The 14,604-nt window shown below is 33.9% G+C and overlaps 1 protein-coding gene across 3 annotated transcripts in view; it reads right to left on the bottom strand.

Annotated features, from left to right (window-relative positions):
* The window catches only part of negr1 (neuronal growth regulator 1), a 99,283-nt gene that overhangs the window by 76,225 nt on the left and 8,454 nt on the right, over window positions 1-14,604 (bottom strand). For all 3 annotated transcript variants that reach the window (XM_042726107.1, XM_042726108.1, XM_042726109.1), the window contains exon 2: window positions 4,879-5,117. In XM_042726107.1, the coding sequence (XP_042582041.1) occupies window positions 4,879-5,117 (239 nt within the window). The remainder of the gene's footprint in view (window positions 1-4,878; window positions 5,118-14,604) is intronic.

Here is a 14,604-nt window from a genome sequence, read left to right as displayed (position 1 = left end):
ATGTACTGTATGTACGTATCAATATATGTATATGTATATTAATGTTCACTGTCACTTTTGATTAACTGAATATTATACATATTTTATATATATATATATATATATATATATATATATATATATATATATATATATATATATATATATGGCCCTAAGGCACTATAGTCAGTATTAATACCAAAGTCCTTTTAAGACAAGTAATGTCACTCGGCGCCCATCTTTGAAACGCCTCTTGGGCATCCAAGTGCAACTCCTATCTCTCTGAATGGGGAAACATCAAATTCTCCAAAACTGCTCACTAAGCTTACGATTAAATTTCATATTTGAAATCACCAAAGAATTGTGAAAACAACTGTGCCATAAAAGTTGTTACTTTTGCTCAAATAGCACTATAAAAAGCTTATTTTTCAGGCTAGATCAGACATTGTGCATGCGCAGTCCTAAGAGCACGTCTCAGAACGCTGACTGTTTCTATAGCAACCTGGACGCTTCTAACGGGAGCTGCAGTGATGCGCTGACTTTACCGATTAGTGATTGGCTCTTTCATTCAGAAGGCGGGACTTCCTGCATTGAGCGGCCATATTAAGCATTGCATTTTTCCCCATTCAAAACTATACGAGTGACACGTCTTGGGTATTCTATAGTCTTTGTTAATACTAATGCTGTGAATCTCTGGGTAAACAGCAAATCGATTCACGATTCATAGGGTTTCTATTTTTGCACATTCAGAACAATTCAATTCGATAAAAAATATAATCCCCCTGGGTGATGCTACTCCACCAACAACCAACAGAGAATATAGAATACCAAAAATAAACATATTTTTTTAAAAACACTAGCAAGTAAAATTCTTTAACTGTCAGCGCTCCCGCTTAACCGTCTGAGGTTCGTGATCCTGGTTCACACGCCTCAATCCAAGCAGCGCTTCACAGAAAGTCAGTGCGTGCCATTAGTCTATTTCAGAGTGACAGCATGAGATTAATACACAATGTTTTTGCTCAAAACTCACTTTATTGTGACCAAATGCAGATATTGTATATAATAAATTGATGCATAAATGTATTATGAGACAGAATGCAGAAAGTTTACCGTCACTGTAATGTGGGAATTATGAACATGCAATATTGATTGATGGACAGGCAGAGAATCGTCTTTTTGCAAATCATTAAGAAATTATAGTTCTATTCTATTTAAATAAATATGAGATAAACATGTAAATACATAATGTGCGCAATTTTTGAGTAAAAGTTTGTATGTTGTGTAGTGAAGCACTGATCAAAAATAAACAGAAGCAAATGTGATTGAATATGCAGCCTATAGTGTCTTGTTATTCTGATCAAAATATCATTAACTCCCGGTTGATTTTGCAATTCTGACAGAAATGAGCACTATTAGTGTCATTGTAACCAAGTATTATCATAAATATTGGTCAAATATCCACGCTATCTAATCTCAAGGTGAAATCAGAATATTATAGAAGGAAAACAGTACAGAAGTAGATCAGAAATATATAATTAACAATACTGAATAAAAAAGTAGCCAAATTAACAACAATTCCAAATAAAAACTTCATTCCAACAATTATTTCAGCATAACCAAGCCAGGTTGATGTCAAGTAGAGGTGATTTCCTGTGAATAACGACTTGTAAAAAAGTTACTGTGTGACTTCAAAAGAATTGGAAGTTCAACATTAAAGAAGCCCTTAAAAGCTATTTCTCTCTATATACCATGATAATCAATGTTTCATAACTGAACTTCTTCCACAGGCGTCACTGACTTCAAAAGACACCACAACAGGAATAATAATTAAATTCATCTTTTTTGTTGTTTCATTGTTGCCCCAATACTGGAACATACGCAGTGCCAAACTGCCTTATTTCTTTTATTCATCTTCCACAATAAAAAAAAAATGGTGGTTGCTGATGACAAACAGACCATCACTCCTAATATTTAGCTAAGTTAGATATATAGGGCCTATGTGCAGAATAGCAATACATTTGATCTGTCATTCACTAACTGAGCACATCTATAAAAGAATAATGCGGTGGTCTCAAACTGCTCTATTTAATGGGGACTCACTGTGGACTATGATAAATGGTACTGTCTGGTAAACAAGGCTAAGATTTAACTGGTGGAGAAGATAGGTGATTATTCTCCAAAAATGTGTGTGGGCTATCCTTATTCGATCCCTTCAAAACAAACAAACAAGCACACTCATTCTCTGATGATGCCCAGTATTGACCCGTCGGCTAGAAAGAATGACCTAGCAAAACTGTTTCGTCCACACAAATGTGCAGGATACATCAAGAGAGCTCGAAGAGTCCACAAGTACAGTCTGTTCAAATTTCACAAAGGACAAATAAGACCTTTTAATCGTATTACATACGATTTGGTGTTCCAGGATTTGTGCCACTGTAAGAGTCAATCTAGCAATTTCATTTTTGATACAATCCTGCAGGAGATTAAGTTTACCACTCACCGATTCCTATTACAAGACTGCTGTTCATCATGTGTTTCCTGTCGCTTTTGTTCTCTCTCTTTAGTTGTTGTCATTACCCCAACAGTGCGTGTATATTTTCTTACCAGTGCTTATTAATTATCCCAGATCATGTAGAGATACATGCAAGTAATGGATTCTATTAAGGACAAAAGATCCATCATGATCATGAAACAGCCTTCGGCTAAGAGAGTGAAAAAGGAGGACATTCATTTTGTTGATTATAATTACATAGAAGAGACTCAGCGACGGGCTACAGGTTACGGCCTCTAAAACTACACATCTTCAGATATGATTGGCCTGTATTAGTTTGCTTTATCTCAAGGAGGGTTAGGGAGCTCGCAGTGATCTTTCTCTAGTTAATTACAGGCAGTGGATTTATGCCGATAATAAAAAAAAATTGCAAATTTGCCAACTGAGAGTTAGCACCTCCTACTGAGATAAATATCCATCATTGAAATATCTTGTAATGACTAGGATGTGAGATGAAGCCAGCGACCAAACAAATATCTATATAACAGGCAGCTATGAAATATTCATTAAAATCATCAGTTTTATGTATGTGTTGCAGCAAACACATATTGTGCCTAAATATTCATTTCTCTATGAAACTAAAATTGCAACCAATTTAAATGAGCTAATAATTTTAAAGGATTTGGAACAGATAGTAAAGGAAAAGCAGCCAACAAGGGAACTCCTTCAATATAATTTAAAAAGCATCCCAGGTGGCAACTCATGAAACTGCTTGAGAGAATGCCCAGATTGTGCAGAGCTATTATCAAGGTAATAGTTGGTTAAATTGAAAAAGCTAGTAAAATAGATATGAAGTAATAAAAAAAAGTCAATACATAATTGGTAATAGGTAAAAGTATATTCCATATGTATATATATATATATATATATATATATATATATATATATATATGTATATATATACATTGTAATATATAAATGCATAAAAAGTACATTCTGTTATCTGTGAAGAATATATAAAACTATATATATATGTGTGTGTGTGTGTGTGTGTATATATATATATATATATATATATATATATATATATATATATATATATATATATATATATATACACACTATTATTACTATTATATAAACTAGTTTTTATTTGAAAAAAAAAAAAAAAAAAAACTTCTCTCCAGAAAAACAAGACACAAATAGCATACCTGACCTCTGCTGTCATTTATTTTAATTGCCTGTTTATAGTGAGAGCTGATTATTTTCTTCATACACATAAAGCTTGTGTACACAAGTTCTGAGAGCAGACCTCACGGTTATGCTTATTCACTGCGATGAGAGGATTATCAGGCAGACATTTAAAACTTTATGTCAATTGCCAATATTTGTAGCTGGCAAATGGAGGTTTGTTCAAAGAACAACACTGGTGGAATTCTTCTCTTAATAACCATTCAGTTAGGCAGTTAAAATTTTTGATTAGAATAGACTGCCAATGATAATATGCAAATCTAACAGTAGAATTAATGTTTTCCTAGCTAAAAAAATAATAATATACAATATTAACCGATGCCCATTTAACACAATGAAAAATGAGGCTTGCAGAGTGGCCATTTGTACGCACTACTATGATGTAAAATGTTATTCCATATGGACATTATCAGAAATTATGCTGCTGTGCAGGATAAAAAAAAAAAAATAATGTTCCCCCATAAATTTAGACCACAAATGGAGTCACTCCTCTGAAGACACTCTTAATTTTTGCAGTGAAGAAGGAAATACATCAATACATATGAAAGAAGAAATCCAACTCCATGTAAATGTATATTAAGATCCACTTAAACGTGGCAGTATTTAATCTCACACTCGATACTGCACTCCAACTGCTATCTATAGCCTATAGGCTAATTCACAGACTTTACTCTAATTCCTTAAAAGGGGGGACACACACATGTAGAGCTAGAATCTCGATTTACATAATGAAACATTAAAAAGGTTTTTACTAACGTTTGATGATTTCATAGTCATTAGTAACACATTCAATTTATATTTTCAGTATGACTGCAAACATATACACGTATGAAAAAGTGCTCTAAACTTTAAGCAATAGTGTAAAATTGCATGCAGTGGCCTATAGATTAAATTTTTTTTTTTTTTACATTTTGACAGAGTGGTTGGGCCTTCTGAAGTCAAAATATAGTGTCATGAATATAGATGTAAACACAAATTCATATCATCAGTATTAATAAATATTACCAGAAAAGAGGACAAATGCAATACTCTAGAGCTTCAAGTCCCTCCACAAAACAAAACCAAACTAGGTGCAAATATAACGCTAAATTAGTTTATTATCAATGAAAAACATGGCAAATCATGATGAAATAAGCAGTTGTTGATAAAACACTCACCTTTTACAATTAACTGAATGAGCTTTGGGCGTAGATTACGTTCACTTTGTATCGAGCAGGTGTACAAGCCCTCGTCCGTTACATCCACTTTCTGTATCTGTAAGCTGTATTCATGTTTATCCCCCACATTTGATACGATGGACACGCGAGGATCCCCTGACCACTTGTCATTCCCTGCGTAAATGATACTGGAACGATTCAACCATGCTCCTTTTGAGATCCCATCCAACAGGTAGCATCTGAAACCAGAAAGAAAGCAGATAATTACAGACCCCTGTGGTGAAAATCAAGCTTTTAACATTGTTTACATGTCTATCTGCTGTTTTTAAAATTTTTCGAGACAAACCATGTCCAAATTCATCAGTCAACATCATTGCTGAGCATTTTTCGCTAAAACTCCGGTGTACCAAAGACAGTCTCAAAAATGTGGTTTGAAACAGGCTGTTTCATACCATCATAAACATGCAACCAATCCTGTCAATTTGCAGGGTGGGTCTTTTCATATCATTAGCTGTTTGAGATGGTTTTTGTACCATTAGCAACACATTATTAGCTGACATTGTAGAGAGCAATACCTAAAACGCATTACCATTCTGATACATCAACTTGTAGATGACAGTGTATAACTTGCACTTCCTCGTTTTCAGAATCAGTTTCAGCAGCAAGTAATTTGCATATTCATGATTCCACGTATACTAAATGAGGTGAGGATGTAGAGTTATATTCAAGCCATTTTGAGGAAAAAAAATGATTTTCATGAGTAAAATGATTAAATATGATATTTGGATTATCAAAGATGGGTTTAAGGGATAAAACTTGTGACTGTGGGGGGACTGAGGACAAGGACAAGGACAATGGATGTTATGAATGTAATTTCAGATTTACACAGATATACCAAGAATATGATTTACAGTTTGCAAAACATTGTTAAGAAACAACCCACATTTCCATGTATCACACTCCATACTGACTAGTGGAAGCAAACAGAAAGAAAGAAACACACCAAAAATGGTTCAGATCTACTTTTTATGTTAGGATGGAGGAAAGTTAAACTAAAATGTTTAATAAACACCACTTGCAAATCATACAAACTACATCAGTCCCTGGAGTGCACAAAAGATACCATCAAAAAGCAACAACAACAAAATAACTATTTAATATTTAAAGCAGTGGTTCCCAGCTGGTGGGTCGTGACCCAAAAATGGGCCGTAGGTCTGTTCTAAAACAGCACAGAAAAAAAAAAAAAAACAATGTTAAATGCAAATAATAAAATGCAACTAACTGTATAATCATGCATTCAGGACAGCAAATTAAACAGGCTTATCAACATTTCAAGAAAACGCTTAAGGAGAAAGGAGAAAATGCTTTCCATATCGTTTTTTGTTGACGTCAAAAGCTATAACTAAACTCCATAGTATTTTTGGTGCAAATCCCTCTGTCACTTTGCAGAAGCCAAATTATGCTGATGCCAGCATGGACAGCTTGCATGAAAAGGCCACTTCCTTAAAAAACATGCTTTTGAATTTGTTTCAAGGTCATTCCATTTTGTTTTTCTTTTCTGGATTCCTGTCTTCTGTATTCATTAAAACATGACGTGTTCAAATTGACAGTTCTGACCTCTAAACAAAAGACTTCAAAACAGCAAACAAATAAAAAACGATGGCTTAGAACTTCAATCTGGTATCACATCTAACATCTAGGCTATTTGTTGTTTGGCAGCAGCGGTGTGAGTGTCTATGCTGTGAGTTATTCACACCAGATACTCTTGAGGTTAAAGGTGAAATGGAAGTCAACATATCCGTCAGTACATTGCAGGTCTCAGAGTTGACTGGATCTTTTGGAAATTTGCTGGATACGTTCTCATGCCACAAAAAAAGAAAAAAAAGCAGATGCTATGAAACAGGATTTAATTTTGTTTCACTAGGGCTTGTTAAAAAGGGTGCACAGAATGATGAGACAAGATTTAAAACGATACAGGTCAGTTATCATTATGCATGAAAAAAGCCCACTTGAGAATGTGATTTAGAGCAGATCTTATTAAAAATGTATTGATGCTTCTAGAATACAACCTCTTAAACATTTCATAATGTCAAATTGCATGTTGTGTACAACGTTGTAAATCCAATAAAAGCAACTATTAAAACATTCATTATTGTCATTATTAGTACCATTAGTGTCATCTTAAATCTGAAACATATGAGAAAATATCTGAAATATTAGTGATATATCATAATTTGGCCATTTTATGCATGCCACATCCCTGAATTTCAATGACAGATAATAGAGTATAACTTATGTAGGCCTACATTCATACGCATACCTAATTAACAGCAATAGAGATGATATATTCTTCACATTAACATTAATGGAACAAGAGATATGAGATGGTGCAACAGTTTTTACACTTAAATAAATAATTATCTAAATAAATAAACACTTGTGCTAAATAAGCACACATATATAACCATGACTTCAGATTAAGTGTTCAACTAAACATGCAGTATGTGGAAAGACATTCTAAGGATCTTGCAAATGTTAATGCTCAACTCTTACAAAACCCAAAGTTATTCTTTTGAAATGTTTAATGCTTATAAACATATCATGTAATTTCCATATTCCTTGCACAAATTAGGAGTTGAGGCAAATGTTGTAGTTTGGTTTGGTCCCCAAACTAATGTGTGACCCTTTTTTATTCTTTGGAACATAAAAGAAGACATTTGGAGGATTTTATTTTATTGTATTTTTTGTGCATGCAATGGAAGTCAATGGTAACCAAAACTGTTTGACATAGGTTTGGAATGACTTGAGGGTGAGTAAATGATGACAATTTTCCATTTTGAACGTGATTTGCAATGTCATCACAAAATCAACACAATATGTACAATCTAATTAATGTAATAAAAAAAAATCAGACATTTGTGCAAAGAAATGGTTGATTATAAATAGAACAAATATTTTACAAAGTGCTACTAGTACTACAGTTAAATTTATAAAGTCAATGATTTTTAAGTCAAACTCAATAGACCACTGATAAATTATGTAATACAAACTGATCGATTCTAAATTATGTGCTACAAGCTAAACTCTTTTGCTTTTCCTGTAAAAGCTCCTCAGGCAGACTGCTCTACATCACAGACACTGCAGGTTTCATCACCATTCCTAACCCTGAAACAGCAGGATGGCTGGTGTCAAAGCACCACAGAGATCTACTTGGACAAACCTCACAATAACTCCCCACAAAGGCATAAGTGCTTCCTACTGAGGTGTAGGCTACTGTGTAAGAAGGAGTATGGACCTCCACGTGTGCTATATTTCCTTTGTACCACCTGGAAGTAACAGATGGAAAGGTTCAAAGCTGATTTTATGCACCTACTAGCATGTGCTAGTCTTTGAACCCTTGGACTGTAGGACTTACATATAAACTCAGTTGGTCATGTCTAAAATGAAAGTAAACAGAGAAAAATAGAGGCTGACTGTATAGTAGATGTGTGCAGGTCTTAAAGTGACAGTACTAAACATGCTGCCGACTGTCATTAAAGGGATAGCTCACCCTAAAATTTAATTTCTTTCATTATTTACTCACTCACATGTTACTGTATTAATTTCTTTCTTCTGCTGAACACAAAAGAAGATATTTTAGGAATGTGGGTAACCAAACAGTTGCTGGTCCACACTGAATTTGATTGTAGGAAAAAATAGTATGGAAGTCACTGGGGACCAGCAACTGTTTGGTTTTTCCACATTCTTCAAAATAACTTTTATGTTCAACTGAAGAAAGAAACTCATTCAGGTTTAAAACCACTTTTGAGTGAGTAAATGATGTTATAAAAATAAAACACTAATTGACAGACAGATGACAGCATTTTTATTTTGGGGTGAACTATTCATTTAATGTTAATAAAACAACAAAACACAAAGAGAAAAATCACTCACTACTCTGGACTGAAAAACTTTAATACAGTTACTTCAAGAGGAATCAATCTATATAGTGTTTTATTTTTATATTTGTTAATTTCTTGAATGAGCATTCTAAAAAAAAAAAAAAAAAATTGTGATATGATATTTTAGCCATATAACCCATACCTACTTCCAACTAAACAGTTGATGGCCCTTCTGAATTTTTTTTCCCATAGTATGGAAGTCAATAGGGACCATCAACTGTTCATTTACCTCAAAATATCATCTTTTGTGTTCATGCAGGTTCTCATGCAGGTTTAGAACAACTTGAGAGAGAGCAAATGATTTTTTAACTATTTCTATTACTGTTATGTATATACAGTAGCAGAGTAATTAAACCATACGAATACTTTCTTTAATAATGCAAGTCTAATTTTAGCCTGGTTTTACATTTGTAATATGTTTAATATATAATTTTAGACATACATTTGTTTTGACATCGTACCTACCATGCAGAAAATTTACTTTGGCATGCAAAGTAGAATTTTATCATGAAAACACCATTACTTTTCTTAAAATATCACTTTTCTCATAAGCATCTTTCAAATCACAGGCAGCTGCATGGTAGACGTCAGCGTACTTGCTGACACATCTTACCCTCCTGTCCCCTACCCCACAGAACCCCGCAGCCCTATATATTTTGCATCCAAATATGTATTTTCAGGCCAATGCGCATTGTTACCAATTTAAATAAGCATCTGCTCTCAAAGTCTCAAAACAGTAGAGAGAAGAGACTGTAATCAAGTCATGTTTGTTCTTTTTCTTTCCCCGAAATTTCCCTTAATCATCTTTATTCATCCCTTCAAAGCACTGCTCTGTGAAGCTCATGAGGGCAAACCTCTTCACACTCATGGTGGGATTTTTCATCTCATGATCTCTTCAGAATCCATTGAGGCTTTCCACATTGTGAAACACTGATTAGGTCTTCATCTGGTATTTTCTGATTGAAAACATGATTTCTAAAAAGCAGATTCAGGAGACCTTTGTTTTGTTTGGACTTGAACTGCAAGTTTTTGGATTTGAGGCATCTAAAGAACCATGCCATGGTAAGTTAAACACACTGAATCTGTACTATATCCTTAAAACACACTGAGCTCCACCAATTACAGTTGCTGTTCTACAGTTGTACTGGGTGTTTTCTGTAATCCAAACTGGATTTTCTTTTCATTTCGGATTGACCCAGATTTCTTTTGTTCTTCTGATCACTCCTTCCAGCTGAATGTTTCACTAAAGGTATGTTTCCTGGCAGGGCCTATGGGATGGATTCCACTAAAGATTTAAACAATTCTGAACATACACTGTGTTTATTTGAGAAAGATTTTTATTTATTTATTTTTATATAGAAAACATTGAGGGTTTTTTTTTTTTTCGTGTACTTTTTCTATAATAAAAAAAAATTCAGACTTTTATTCTCCAAGCATGCATTAAATTGATCAAATTTCACAGCAAAGACATTTATAATGTTTCTATTTCAAATAAATCTTTTGAACTTTCTTTAATCAAAGAATCCTGCGAAAAATATATAACCATTTCCACAAAAACATTAATAATAAGAAATGTTCCTTGAGGACAAAATCTGCTTCTTATTCAGCTTTGCCATCACAGGAATAAATTACATTTCTATATATTTAAATATAAAACAGTTATTTTAAATTGTAATAATATTTCACAATATTTACATAAATGCTTAAAAAAGCTTACTGACCAAAACTTTTGAATGATAGCATACAGTATTATACAACACACAATACAGCAATATTTATCTCTTTTTTTTTTACTAAAACCTTTTAATACTTGAAAAAAATGCCTGCAAACCCCATTTTATGATCAAATTGTGGAAGCATTCAGAAGTGAAATGCCTCAAACTGAACCGCAACCTCACTGATATTCTTCCTTCTTCAAAGCGGAACAATTCAAGCCAGCAGGCACACAACCAGGGTAGTTTGGGAATGGGAATAGGGAACAGGGTTTTGTGACGGAAACAGCTGAAAATGCACCTTCCAGCCTTCTCTGTGTTCGCTACGCTAGTTTCATACAGTGGCTGCAGCAAGCAGCAGACAGTATTTGAAACATGTTTGGCTTTTTTCCCCCGCTGATCACGACGATGTCAGGCAAAATGAGAAGTCGTTTCAGAGAAGAAGCAAGTTATTACATTTTGATTAAAGATTAGAAAGACAACAGCATGCAAAGATGAATCGCTCACAATAAGAGCAGGAACAAGTAAATAGGGTCAATTCTGATTTCATGTCGACTTTAACATCAGCAAAATACCTACATACTAGCACCTACTACATACATGAAAATTGCATTACTAGAGAAAATCGTATTACAAAAGACATTTAAACTGATCATCAGAGAGATCCGAGAACAGAATGTCACTGGGATTGCAGCATCCTCTTCAAACCCCAAAGGAGCATTCTTTCCCCACAATTTTTTATCTCTTGTTTTTTCTTTCATAAGACATATGTGCCTGTCGGATGTTGACCCCACTGTAGATTTTCCATGTGCCAAAGAGAGGTACTCTTTTGTGAAGAACAAGGATTAAAATAAGATTAAGTCGATCCCAGCCAACAAATCTTGTCTCACAATGTGCCACAAGTTCTCAACACCAGATTAAACGTCAAAGCCAAGCTATAATATTGTCTCTAATGTGTTGAAAACCAACTGGCGACATTCCCATAAGTGCCTTTAGCAATGAAAAATGATAATTACATTACATCTGGACGTACGTGAACATGGAAACTAAAGCTATTGGCTACCAAATGCCAAACAATGGCCAAAACTAATAAAGATGACTGAATGTGGGGAAGCTATTAAAATGCTGCCTTAGTGCACATAGGTCGTGATTTCTAAAGGACAGTGTTTTTTAATAAATGAAGCAAAATGCACATTATGTTGAAGCTAACTACCATTTACCTCTAGCTCTCGCACACACATACACATACTCTCACATGCATGCACAATATTATCTCAACATCTGCTATTTCAAATGAACACTGTATCTCCTGTGTCAAAATTACCCATTCAAAACCGGCAAAAATACATCAAACAATCCACTAGGGATCTCAGCCTCCCCTAGCCATCTGTGCTCCAGTCCAAACCATCAGACAGCTAATAGTTATGGTTATTACAATGTTACCTCTCAAAGGACAAATTTAAAGTTTCCATTTGGAATTCAATCATATTCGGATTCAACTCACCTAAGAAGCTTTTGTAGGATAATAACTATACTTTTCTGTCATCGTGACTGTTCTGAATATGTCTTAAATTTGACTTGATGCTAATTGGTAATTCTGTGTTTTATTTATTTTATATGTACGTCAGGAAGCAGAGCATCAAGGTGGTGAGCCATATTTTCAATAAATCTAAAATTTGCCAAAATTATTTATCATCAGTCATCAATTGTATGTCACATTTTAATGATTCAATAAATCTTGATTGTTGCTATTTGCCTGAAGTCATTTTGGTTTTATGCCAGACAAATGCATCATTCCAATCAGTGTTAATTTCATGGTGAGATCCTATTCTGTCTAATAATTAGGATGGAGTACTGTATATTTGTGCTTCATTTGTTGGCAATATAAAATTATGCAGGTCATTATTATGTAGCACTTTGAAAAAAAAAAAAGAAAAAAGTCACACTTCTCCCTAATAACAAACCATTAACTACAACTTTTGCCTAAATTAAATCTTAATTTTCAGCTTATTAATAGTTAGTAAGGTAGTTATTAAGTTTAGGCAGAACGTGCTTAATAAGTACTAATAAGCAACTAGTTAATAGTGAAAATTGGTTCCTATACTAAAGTGTTACCAATTTGCAGTTGGTAAGAAAAGTAGATTAAATGTTTTGCTTTAGCAACTTAATACATAAATCTAAAAGCAAATGCCAAAGTAAAAAGCATTGAATAATTGATGAAAAATTGTATTACTGTACTGTGTGAAAAAAATAATCACAATGCTGAAAAAGCATTTTAAGTAACAATGTTTGGATTTGAAATCAAAATAATGGATAAATGTTGTTTTTGTAGTAAACAGCCATGGATCAGGAGCAGACTCCTGTGTGAAAGCACAGTCAGTGCTGCTTCTGCACAGCTTATGTACAAACGGAGTATGTGTAAACCTAGTAAAAAAGGCCACCTCACAGCTCACTAAATCAGGCTTGTGCTGTGTGTAAGCTATTGTGCAACAATACAAAACGATTGTCAAAACAAAAATGCAGTGCATGATCAAACATTTAGGTGAGATAAATATATTTTTTTAAAAATGAAATTCAGGCCCTGAATAAATGTCTAAAAATCTTGATTGGATCATCACTATAAATAATTCTACATGATAAAAAGAAGGCTTTAAAAAGATCGGTATCGGTGATCGTATCGGCAGACACTGCTTTCTGTGATCAGCCTCAGAAATCCTGATCGGAGCACCCCTAATGCTAAGACTAAAAGCAGTGATACATGAGCCATGAACAGGCATGGACACAGTTATTATTTAACCTTATTGCATATTTCACTTTATTCAAATATTCCACAGCTCTTTTCACACCCTCATTAATGAACTTCTTTCCTCTCAAAACACTCTGTCAGAATGTTCTATTGTAAAGAGGTCGTAGGGCTAATTATTAGCCAATAAATCAGTGGTGGGTAAAATCTAACAATTTATTAGTCTAAAAACAAACATTATTTAGTCACCTTGCACAATTATATTAATATTATAAATTTATTTTTGCCATATAAAAGTGATTTACTCGAGGGTAAATCCATTTCAGAGCAAATATATAATAATATGTTTAAGGTAAGTGGTTGCAATCAATGTATTTTAGCTACATTTATATAAACAAATTTAGTTGAATGACTTTCAACATTTTTTTTATTTATTTATTTAAATGTAGATAAAATAAATTGTTTGCAACCACTTGTCACATTTATGTTCTGTTTTGGTTTAGATTTCCCTGTTTCTTTTCTACCTGCCTTGACCTTGTAGTTCATTCGGTTCCACCTGTGTTTATTAATTATCTTGTTGTCTCAGTTCATTTAAGCCCTGTGTTCTCCCAAGTTCCTTTGTCCTGTATTAGTTTGAGCTAAAATGTTTGTGGTTTTCCTTTCTCCTGAGTTTAAGTTGGAATTAAAGACTTTCTATTGGATAACTCCTGTGTGTGCTTCACTCCAGCCACAGACCGTTACACCACTTACCTTAAAAAAATTTAGTATCATTTTTTTTTCAGTGTATAACGTACACAATATATACATATTCTAGCTACTGAGGTGCATGAAATCTATCCTTAGCCTTTTCTTGCCATTTCGTTGTAGCTCCAGTCTATTATCAGGTTCAAGTGTGTTCAACTAGGCAGTATTTTCAGCTTTTAGAAGGTGCAGCTTCTCTGTAATCTTTTGTGACAATCTCTCTGATACTGGGTTAAAACTGGCAGTGTGTCACACTGTGAAAGTGGAGGTGATGCCTCAGTTTGTTCATATATGCAGGTAAATACAGTGATGCCACTCTATTAGGCCTTAAAATTATACCCCAAAAAGCTATTATAAAAGCTATCATTACATTAATTATACACAATTGGTTCCGTCCAGGATGATTTGAATTGAATTCCTTGTAAAGCTGCTTTGGAATGATTTGAATTATGACAAGCGGCATACAAATATCACTGAATTGAATTGAACATGACAAACAGCATATGTGAACAAGACGTTTTCAGCACTGTACTAAAACTCAAACCCTGTTGAGACGAAGGGTATGTGAATAAATCAACAGAGACGGGCA

This window comes from Cyprinus carpio, chromosome B6 (genome assembly GCF_018340385.1).
Source record: "Cyprinus carpio isolate SPL01 chromosome B6, ASM1834038v1, whole genome shotgun sequence".
Classification (NCBI taxonomy): domain Eukaryota; kingdom Metazoa; phylum Chordata; class Actinopteri; order Cypriniformes; family Cyprinidae; genus Cyprinus; species Cyprinus carpio.
The sequence above is the reverse complement of the archived record's forward strand: the minus strand, read 5'-3'. Positions and strand labels throughout refer to the sequence as shown.